At 35.3% G+C, this 11733-nt stretch overlaps 2 protein-coding genes across 3 annotated transcripts; both read right to left on the bottom strand.

Annotated features, from left to right (window-relative positions):
* Positions 1–1445: 1445 nt before the first annotated feature.
* Positions 1446–4197, bottom strand: LOC101251838 (uncharacterized). 2 transcript variants are annotated; one of them, XM_004250116.5, is made up of 4 exons: positions 3812–4195; positions 2480–2777; positions 2328–2378; positions 1446–1925 (listed from the first exon to the last, which is right to left on the bottom strand). In XM_004250116.5, exons 1-4 carry the CDS (start codon positions 4066–4068, stop codon positions 1515–1517), a joined length of 1017 nt encoding a protein of 338 aa, XP_004250164.1. In that variant the 5' UTR covers positions 4069–4195; the 3' UTR covers positions 1446–1514. The 2 variants fall into 2 exon arrangements, with proteins under 2 accessions (XP_004250164.1, XP_069147713.1); XM_069291612.1 differs by lacking the exon at positions 2328–2378 and having other exon boundaries at positions 3812–4197.
* Positions 4198–4579: 382 nt separating this feature from the next.
* LOC101252136 (protein DECREASED SIZE EXCLUSION LIMIT 1) lies at positions 4580–11684 on the bottom strand. Its single transcript, XM_004250117.5, has 13 exons — positions 11274–11684; positions 10762–10824; positions 10034–10105; positions 9808–9864; positions 8203–8372; positions 7581–7639; positions 7401–7491; positions 7137–7203; positions 6102–6184; positions 5909–6000; positions 5336–5442; positions 5147–5210; positions 4580–5039 (listed from the first exon to the last, which is right to left on the bottom strand). Exons 1-13 carry the CDS (start codon positions 11390–11392, stop codon positions 4941–4943), a joined length of 1143 nt encoding a protein of 380 aa, XP_004250165.1. The 5' UTR covers positions 11393–11684; the 3' UTR covers positions 4580–4940.
* Positions 11685–11733: the final 49 nt, after the last annotated feature.

Here is an 11733-nt window from a genome sequence, read left to right on the forward strand (position 1 = left end):
ATATCCATAATAAAAAATAAAATTTGTTGTGCATATTTGTGCCCCTCCCCCTAAAATCAGTTAATATTATTAATTAACAATCTTATTTGTTCTTTTTTAAGATTTCTGCACTCATGATACAATATGTTATTTTCATAAAATAATAATAATATTAAATTAGAATCATTTCATGAATTTAACAAATTATTTGTATTTTAAATATATTTCATAGTAAAACCTTTGCATTTAATAAATTTATCACCTTAATGTTCTACTAGTTTTTAGTACTTATAAAGTTTTGCAACATAATTTTCTTAAAAGTCATTATTCAATCTTCCTTTGAAATTTTGGATTGATTATGAAATTATTTTTGAAATAAATTACAAGTACTATCTCCTAACCTATCGTTAGTGGAAAAGTCAAAGGAACTATGAGGTCTAGTTCCAATTTTTAAACCGACGCATCCTCGGAAGTACCACCTACCCATGAATTTCAAAAAGAATTATGTGTATTTATGTGTAAATATTTATGTGCCTATATGTAAACTAAATCTTTTAAATCATTTTCAAAAATATAATCTATTTTTTAGACCGACCTCAAATCAAAATTGTTTCTATGGTGGAGGAGCGCGATCAACAATATCGTGGCATCATCCCTATAAAGAGACAAACATTTTTTAAAAAAAATAAAAAAATTCATATTCAAAACTTGCTCAATTTTCATAATTTTACTTTCTCACATATTAATTGCTTAATATTTACATTTTGTTTATAACATAGTCTCACATGCTTAATAAAAATAAAATTTAATTGTTTATTTATTGTTTTCACCTAGCCTTGCATGCTCAAATTAATGAAAAATAGTATTAATTGTTTTGTATTTGTTATCACTTAGCAAGATTAAATAAATTAATAAATGAAGTGACCTTGATTGCTAATTGTAACCCCCGCATAGATTGCATGAAATACGGCTAGGACCCACACTTGTGGACCTCGAGGGATGCCTAACACCTTCCCCTCGAGGTAATTTGAACCCTTACCCTAATCTCTGGCTCGTTGACCTTAGTTAGACTTAGTTAGGTTAGATAGGTGCCCTAACGCGCCTTAATTCGTTCGGTGGCGACTCCTCAAAGTCAAAATCCCAAAAGAGTTGTTAGGTCGTGCAGAAAATCCGTTTTCTGCGAAAATGGGGCGCGACAGAATGGCGACTCCGCTGGCTATTATAAAATAAGATTATTTCAGATTCGTGTTCATTCAGCACTCCTTAACAAAGATTATTTTATATCAAAACTCAAATTCGAGATTTTCTATTAAGAAAGAAGCTAATATCATCCACTGTACCACAAATATTTCAGATTCGTGTTCATTCAGAGAAATCGCTCCTTATCAAAGATTATTTTATATCAAAACTCAAATTCGAGATGTTCTATTAAGAAAGAAGCTAACATCATCCACTGCACCACAAGGTCGCCCACTAAAATTAATTATATTTCACTTTAAAGTTATAGACAATTCTATTGCTAAGTTGAGAATGTTTCAACCAGAGCTTAAATCTTTATGATTTTCAGGTTGTAACATGTATAACAATATTCCACCAGCAACTGAAACGTTAAGAGACTCGAATTCTCCGGTCATCGGAATATTCACTAGCTCACTTGCATCCTTAGTTTTCTCAGAAAGGCCGCCTCCTTCGCTGCCCAAAACCACACACAGAGGACTATCTGCTAAAGAATCTGCGAAGTCGCGGGTGAGCCTGGAAATTCTCCTTGGCTTTTGATCGTTTACAGGATGAGCGGCCAGAATTTTCATGTTATAATGGTTTCTTAGAGCATCTAAGTGGAGCCAATCACCGGAGACTAACGGAAGTTGAAAGGAAGCTCCCCGACTAGCTCTAAGCGCCTTTTCGTTGAATGGATCACAACAACCAGGAAGTAGAAAGGCACCACCCTGCCAAAAAGATTTGATTTTGCATATTACAGTCAGACATCGTTGCTTGTCAGGATAATTTTTGGCTGCTATATCGAAATGTTATAGAAGACGTACAATATAACATAACATGCAAAGATGATTTCAAAGAAAAAATGGCCGTTATGGTGAAATGTTCAACTGACAAAGTGGAGACGATTTGAGATGTTTAGATACATACTCAATGTTGAAGTGTCTACTTCTCATCTGAGATAGGTTTGAGTGTCTGTTTATGTATTATGTCATACGAAAAAACAGTAACCAACATGAACGAACCAAAGAACTATAGACGTTGTACTAGAAACTAGAAAGCACTGACCAATGAGAGTATAGCTGATGAATAAATGATATCGACGAAAATCAAAATTGAAACCATCTTCTTACCCATCCAAATGCCATAGCCGATCTAAGTAATGTGCCAAGATTACCAGGATCCTGCATCGTCAGTAGCCATGAATCCAATGATTCCGATATGATTCTTTAGCACAATTTATGAATTTCAAAATTATTTTTCGTATGTGGTCTAAGTAAATTACCTGGATTCCATCAAGAACTAGAACTCGATGAGCATTCTTGAACCATGTACTGCAATCTTCTTCTAGGAATTCATCATCAACACTGTGAAATGTTGAGGGAATTTTCATTAACGCAATCATTTTAATAGAATCGATCGACTGTAAACCAGAGAGTTTCTTCATCACCGTTGAGCTGATGCGGACAAGGCGAACTGATTGAAGATTTAGGTCTTCAGGTATATGAGCTTCATCAAGCACGAGTAAGCAGTCTAATGTAATAGGTCTCTCTTGTACTCTTTCTTGAAAACTATATATTTCCCTGACAAAGGTCACATAGATCGGTTAAATCAGTCAAACTTCTATGGGAAGATGTTTACCTCATCAAAGATCAAACTGTCAAATGACAAACCAAAAAGAATTTCTCGAGCCACGTAGCTCAAAATTTCAATAAGCAGATTGAAGAACACAACGACAACAACAACAACAAACCCATTATAATCCCACAAGTAGGGTCTAGGGAGGGTCATGTGTACATCGACCTATCCTTACCTTGAAAAGCAAGATAGGTTGGTCTCGATAGACCCTCGTCTCAAAACAGATAAAAAAGATGACAGTAGCAGCAAGTAGAAACAACAAGAAAATACAATAATGGAGACTAATACTAATACTCCGGGGAATGGGAAAGCAAAGCATTCAACTACCTACTAACCTTCTATCATAATGCTCAATCTATACACCCTCCTATCAAGGGTCATATCCTCGGGGGTTTGAAGTCACGCTATGCCTTGCCTACATACTTCTTAGGCCTACCATTACCCTCCTCAATCCCTCTACGACCAACCTCCAGGAAGAGTGAGTAAAGAATATGAGCAAGTGCAAAAAAAAAAAAAAAAAACAGTTCATAAGGGAACGATAAGAGCTCGGAAGAAAATACTCAGCAAAAAATCACCACATCTATAGATCATAAAAGATGAAAATGAGCTTCTTAAACTAAAACAACAGAGTTAGGCCATTCCAAATGTAGACGTATGGAGCTGTCCCTTCAAGATTCGAGATAATGCTACGTGTCAAATAGCCCCTACGGACTAAGTACAATCTACACAGTTCTCCTCCAACTTGCAAGAATTCCGGGTGTTAATATCCCAAAGGGGAATGGAATAATCTTCTAAGTTGTAACTCAACATTAAGCCTAATGGCTTAAAAATCTAACAATTTGGCATTAAAAAGTGAGGCTAAGCTAAACTATTAAGCTAACCACAATCAACAAATACTACAGTATCTACTATATATACATAAAAAATAATTTTAACAGTCACCAGAAAAAACAGAAAACTTGGAGGAACAGAAAGTTACCTAATAGGGGTAGAACCAACCACAAGTACAGAACCATGAAAATGGCGATAAGAAGAGTTCTGGCGAAGCTTAAGGCAGTGTTTGACAAAAGGGTTTGAAGTACTAGTGATGGAATTCACATTAAAGGGCAAAAAAGATTCAATTTTTTCAGTTGGGAAATCTGGTTTTGAGCTAAATGGTTGAATTCTTGTTCTGGGTTCCAAAATTGAAGCTTTAATTTGTGGGAAATAGGAAGGAGAAATCCAACAACTGTTCATTGTTAATAGAAAATTTGAGTTCTTGATTTTCAGTTCTTCATGGGTACCCCTCTCACAATATCTATAAGGATGTTCCCTTCAATTTTTTTTTCAAGGAAATGACGTAAAAAGTCTATCCTAATAATATGATTACGAGTATTAATGGTTGCTTCGGTGGCTCAACTATGTAAACTATAAATCATACAAAGATAATTTTTGTAAATAATATTAATTTTCACCAATTTTTGTTTTTTTATTTGTAATTAATGAAATATTTAGAGTATCTTCTTTGCCCCTTGATTCGCTAGCTGACTTGCCAGCGTTTGGATTCTCGAACTCTAAGAGCGGATTTCTGAAATTTGTTCACATCCGATTCGATGGCATCTGTCCGCTTTCTACCCTTTGCAAGCGTGTCAAATTACTTTTAAATTATTCGATTTTTATAAGGTGTAGTAATTTATGCAAACATTGCATTACAAGAGTTTTTAGATGGAAAATGTTATAGTTCATGAATAATAACAATACTCCATAATTTAAATATTAAACTTAACAAAACCTTGATAGTAAAGGAAGAGCTTGATATACAACTCTTCTTGTTTAAGAGTTACAAGTAGAGTTCTTTTTTAGTATTTTCACAACTATGTTTCTTTCAAACAACTTGAAAAGCAATATAGTTCAATATACTAAGCTTTCGCTATATGCAGGGTCTGGGGAAAGGCCGGATCAAAGTGTCCATTTGCCAAAAAATAGCTTAAGGTCCTCTTCTCTTTCTAATGATCAGTAATATCTTCCAGCAACTCCATATGCTCATCTGGGGATCACTCTCGCGCTGCAAAACTACAGACGTTAACCCATTCATTACAAACACCACGAGGATCAACAACGATACAATGTCATGTTCTAGGGGGATAAAGTTCCCAGAGAGCCACTGTTGTATCTTCAGATGCAGAGGCCAATAATTTGTTATCAGCAGAGAATGAAACAGCGTTGCACTGCAGAAACATATTGTGAGAGAGGAGATGAAAATGGTACGAAATCAGTTTGATGATTGTTTAAAGGGAATAGAACAGTCAACAGAAAGAAAAAGGGAAATGCATACCGTGGTGTTATGATATTTCAGAATAGCCAGAGGCTTTCCTTTGCGATAATTGTAAATCCTAACCCTGACAATGAAAGATAAGTGGGAGAGCTAATGTTAAGAGTGACAATTGAAAACTGACAAAGGGTGTGTGCAACAACACCCTAAATGTACACAAATTGACAGTTTAAAAGTCTCTAAGATTCCTACCGTTGATCCCAACCAGCAGTTGCAGCGATTTTTCCATCTGGACGGATTGAGGTTCCAGAGATGCCAGGTCGCTCAAAAACAATTTCTTTTCTTATCAAACAAGAACCCTAGTTTACAGGAAAAAAAAGAGTAGAAAAGTTACATTACCAGATAATCGACCTGCAAATAAATACATAAGAAAGTTTTATAAAAATGAAGTCACTAGTTGCAAGTTCCACAACTAATAACTATTAATAGCTGCAATCTGCATAAATATATTTACAAGTCTGGACAATGTTTTTCTATGGTTTGACAGTGTATTGCTGCAACGGAAAACTACACATATTCACAGATTAAACACAATATCACAAAAGATAACCAACTTGTCAATGTATTGTGGATAATGAGGTTCAAACATCAGAACCAAATTTTCCTCGCAGCATGAAGGCATATGCACATTTCAAATCAGTCATCAACCAAGATTTTTAGTAATAGTTTCTTGCTATAAGAGGAGTTAACGTGAAAAATATATACACATCAACAGCACCATTCAACAATAGCATATCTTGCAATTAGAGATTATGTTGGAGTTACCATAGAATGGTCCAATGCAAACATCAAAATTTTCTCATCAGCAGCACCAGAGAGACCACCTTTGCATGCTCCATCTATGCATAAGCTTAAAACTGCAGGGAGAAAACGATGACTTTTATGCCTTCTGAAAGTATGAAAATAGAACTAGAAAAGGTTCTTTATGAAGTGTTTTATGTATGGTAGAATAGTGTGCCTGGTTCTGAATGAAGCTTGACGGAAGTCAATGGGACTCCGGGATTACGCAAGTCCCACCAAGCAATGGATCCATCCTCGTACCTGTAGGCATACGTATTTGAATCTAGTTTGTTAAGTCAAGCACTAATTGATAAAATGCACGTTAATCATTTTTTAACAGAAATTCTATCAAAGAAAGAATCCTAGATTGAACGTGGTGGTATACAATGTGGTGACAGACGCCCAAGATAGAAAGGTACAACTGTTAGGAAAGGGACTTGGTTGGCCGCATAGGGAATATTGCACCTAGTTTAAACCAGTGCTAGAAGGGTTCACAATGCTAGAGGGTTGAGACATAGCAGCAGCTCATAGTGCTAACATTTTAGTCAATCCCACCTGATTGGGAAGATTCTTATTTCAGACAGCAAGAAGGGTTCTCTTGAGAAGAGTGATGCCAGTTGCAACTCACATTAAGGAGCAAATGTGAAAATAAATTTCAAGATAGCAGTTTGCTTTCTGGTTATTTTACATGTTTAAGGGCCTGTTAGGTTCCAATTCACATACATCCAAATTGGAAAGCTAGTATGGAATGCATTCTCTCAGTAATGTTCTAGAGTGCAGTTGTAAATGCTGAGAGCGGAAAGGGCTGTTATGAGGGTTTCAAAACAAACCACAGAAAGAATGAAGTCCAGTCAGCTAGAACTTAGAAGTAGAAAGAGAATTCCTCAGATTACAGGACATGTTAAATTGGTAACATTAAACCAGCTGGCGTGCCCCCAAAATCACTGCACATCTGAATGATGAAAGAAGCACGATCGTATGTCTTTACCATACAAGGTATAAAATGCTCTACTGTACTAAAGAAATCTTTTATGCAGTTATATCTAGAGGAAGTAAACATTCAGGGAATTATGACAATGTTGAAAATTACTCCTTATACACACACAAAGGCAAATAAGCATATACAAGGAAGCATGGACACATGAATATGAACATAAAGGTACGTAGAAAAGAAAATGTAAATTGGGTTACTATTGGAGATATAAGGACAAACCCTGCCATAACACTTAGGTGCCCCTGAGATTCAGAAGGTAAGAACGCTTGAACTGCCATGCACATTCCTGGGGGGTATTTACTTTATGAGAAAATATATACAGAAATTTAAAATCAAATTAAAAGGCGAAACAACAGTGAGTATCCTGAGAGAGAGAGAGATAGAAAAACCCAAGCAGATTACAAAATTTTAGAAGCAGATACCAAAGTATGTGCTACAAGCTAGAGGAAGAGAACTCGAAAAGAGAAAAAGAAAAAAACAGACCTCTTTGGTTCGGAGTCTGATTTGAGAGGCTACCAGAGCTATGAGGCAGCTCTGCAATTCTTTCTGCAGTATTGACATCCCAAATCTCAACCTTTGCACATGGATTGGTTAGTTTTCAGTAAATTCCATACGATGAACTCAAAATAAAAGATAACGTATCAGAAATAACCATCAACCAACCACAGAAGATTGTTCCCCTGCTATAGCAACATATTTTGGTCCTTCACTAAGCTCCTTACCTGAAAATTTCAATATGTTAAACAATCTTATGAGACAAAATATTATTAAAGCAATGCACACAACCAATCAATATCCAGGTACACAAAGAAGCATACTTTACTTGAGAACCACAGCAATATATAGAAACCAAATAGCATCAAAATTCCAAGCAACACATAAGAAACACTCATCATCAAGTATATACAAAAAAAAAACACAACAAACTGATTTTCTTTAAGACTTAATTTCTGCAATTTGCACTAAGGCTGTGTTCAGTTTGTTCTCATTATTCAAACTCCAACATTTTCAAATAGGATGTGGATGCTTTAATATTTATATAAAACACAAACAGTTGACATGGATCTGATATTTTCCTTTAGGTTAAATAAAACCTACATTGAGAGATATTGAAGTCAATTTGAATAGCCCTTTAATATATCATTCAGTTGACCAAAAATTTTAAAATCTGAAGTAATCTAGGTGAGTGCACATTCAAACTCACATAATTCAAATTTAAGAAGTAATGGACTGAGCTTAATTAAAAGAGATGAACTGAAAAGTGAAGAAAAGGCAAGAACGAGACCTTTGGATATGGTGGAATCAGTGAGTGGATCTCCTTGTTCTCCCCTTTGCATGTCATCAACAATTTTGTTTATCTCCAGATCATCAGTCTCCAATGTCTCACTTGGTGACTTTGCAATTGATAGTTTGCAGAAATGATAAGCGTTTGTCTTTATTGTAAATAATGGTGTCCTGTTGAAAACACAAATCACATTCCTAATCATAAGGTAAATGAAGATTGAACACCATCAAGGGGTAACGAAAGTCGAACTAACATGCCAGCGAATATTAATAAAACTTGTAAAAGAAAGTAGTGGAATGACTATCGAAAAGATAATGTTGCAAATATTAGTCCAGAAAAGTTGATAAACAAGATCCGGTGCAATGAGTACCCATTCCTTATAATGCAACTGTAATTATGATTTGACTGTCGTTATCATGAAATAAGTTAGAGACATCACACATATAACATTGCATACATAGTGCTGAAAAGATTTTTGAGCCCCAAAATGCAATGCATCAGTTCTCATGCATTACGAAGGCCTAGAAAACTTTGAAACCTGCAGCAGTAGCCACATTTAAGTTCCCAAATATAGCATAAGTGAAAAGATATTGGACTTAAAAAGACCAAACACAAAAAAGAAAGAACTATCACCCCCACCCCCACCCCTTCTAGATAAGAAACAAAGAAGAAGCTGATCATGGTTGCCTCACAACATATGTAGAACTCTAAATCTCTTAGTTTGCATGCAGACTTTTCATATAGGCATAATGATCTAGTTGCCAAATTTTGGGAAGTTTTGCAGTTGTTCTTGGCTTCTTGCATTTCCTGCTGATTCATTTTGCTTATAAGTTATGCATTGTGAAACTGTTTCTGTTGATACCGTGAGATTACGATTCTATTTATTTGTATTCATCCATCAAGTTTCAAAGAATCTTAGATGGTTCTGTGGATAAAATTTTAAACAGAAGTTGTAGGGGGTGGTACTGCCCAAACTTTCCCGTGCTCATCCCCAAGGGGGAGAACAAGACCAAACTCACTAAAAAGCAAAGGTGACTTGACTCGTCTTTCTTCAAGTCCACTGCCCATGACATCTTGTTGTACCGTGATTTTTTCTTTCAGATCACAAGACATTTTCAGGTTTTTAAATCAACTTTGCGATAATCAGAGGTAGAAGGTCCAACAGTCTCGAGGAGTTAGTTTCTTGATATTACTCATATACCAATCTCTGCATAACTTTCTAGAAATTAAATAAGATCACACTGCAGAAAATGTAGGACTCGTGACAGTTTGTGAGTCCATATATTTTCTCCAAACACCCAGAAGGAAGGCATATTGCTTTAACGTACAAGAAAAAAGAAAGACACATTGCACTAAGAAATGATGATAGTAAAAGGTTTGTGATCAACTTTGAACCAACAATTCAGGGGAACAAATGAGCTGTCATGCGTTATCACACCAAATAACTGGTTCATTTAAGCATCTCACAGAATTCCATCACACAATGTACAAAAACATATGAATCAAGACACAAACTAATGAGAATCCCTGTAAAGTAACAGGCATAAATGAAATCCAACATGATAACAATACTAAGGTATAATTTAAAACATATAGACCGAATACCTGGACAAACCTCCTTCTCCAAACTCCCAACATTTGACGCTACCATCCCTGCCCTGGCTGTGGAAATTACAGAAGGCAAACCTTAAACAAAATTAACCCAACTATCTGTAATAGCAGATGGCACTAAAACATCTTCATTTCAAACTCAAAGCCATTGTGACAATACTACTACTGACTGAAATATCAAACAAATTAACAGCGATTATAAAGATAGGGACAGACGCACCTGATAACTTTGTTATCCCCAAGAACAGGACTCGCTGCAACACAAATAACCCCATGTGCTGCACTATGCACCCTGCAGTTAGCAGTGATCGACTATTAAACCCAAACTGTGTTGGGATCCAAGAAGAAGTTCACCATACAACAAGTACCCTCAATCCCAAATTAGTTATATCGAAGCTTGTAGTGCAACAACAGCTACCCTTCGAATCCCAAACTAGTTGAGGTATGCTAAGAAACAATAAATATGCCAAGTTGGGGTTGCAAAAAATTTATAATACAACAGTTACTATACTTACCCCAAACTAGTCCAGGGGACTAATTAAGAGGATGTTCAATATACATAATGAATATGGAGAACCAGCCAAAATATTATAATCATACCAACAACATACCCAGTGTAGTCCTACAAAGTGGGGTCTAGGGAGGATAGAGTGTACACAGACCTTACTCCTACTTCAAAGGTAGAAAATTTGTTTCTGATAGACCTCGGCTCAAGGAAAAACAGTCCAGAAAAAGAATAAGCGGAAGTAAAAGCATAATAAAGCATTCTGACAATAACTACGATAATAGAAGTACAAGAACTAGCAACAACAACATAACTAGTATAACCCCACAAGTGGGGTTCAGGTATACCAAGAAGACGCTGTTTCCGATAAACCCTCAGCTCGAGTAAGCATATCTAAAATCAAGTAACATAATCTAAGTACAAGAAACTATTATAAATTATACCAAGAAGAAGAAACTGTACGATGCTGTACTGTGTCCCAAATCCGCAATTCTCCATCAGTTGACCTGCAATATAACCATGTTATATGTAGCCAATCAGTATAACCTATGTCAACTTAATATCTGTTTGACCATGAAATTTGATCACATGCTTCCCAAAAACCAGTTTTTGGGACTTTCACACACAAAGCTTCAATCTTTTTTCCGAGGAAAATGCATGTTCAAACACAACTCCAAAATTTCCAACAATTACAACTTCAAAAATTCAAATTTTCAAGTTTCAACTTCAAAATCAACTATCAAACCCGGAGCCGGAGCTCATACCAGTTTTGGGATTTTGGAACTTCCACTCACAAAGTTTCAATCTTTTTCCAATTATAATGCATATCCGAGCATAACTTTTTAAAATTTCAAAAGTTACAACTTAAAAAACTGGATTTTTCAAGTTTCGACTTCAAAACCTACGATCAAACAGGAGCTTAATGCCGTAAATAACTGAAGAAGTTCGTTCATACCCAGAAAACAATATGGTTTTAGAAGGATGAAAACAAATGTCAGCAACAGAAGCGCGGTGACCTCGTAGCACTGAGACTGGGTCTGGCGATTGTCTTCTATTCATGCCTTTTTCTGCCATTGGAGCATTATGTCAAACACTTTGCCTGCTTTCTGAAATTTTATTAGTTTTCTTTGTTTTTTTTTTAAAAAAAAGAAATAATCTTTCACAATAATCTTTTTTTTTCTATTTTTTTTACATAAAATAATCTCTTTAATCGAGTTTGGAAGATTGTTTATGTTCATTGAGATTAAAATGTTATATATTTTAATATTAATATTTAAATACTAAATAATTATGATGGTTTGTTTTTTAACATATAAATGTGTATATTATTCCTTTATTTAAAAATTAATAAATATTTAAGTAATCTAATGCTAGTATCATTGAAATATTATAAATTTTTAATGGTGATTATGAAT

Source organism: Solanum lycopersicum, chromosome 11 (genome assembly GCF_036512215.1).
Source record: "Solanum lycopersicum chromosome 11, SLM_r2.1".
Lineage (NCBI taxonomy): Eukaryota > Viridiplantae > Streptophyta > Magnoliopsida > Solanales > Solanaceae > Solanum > Solanum lycopersicum.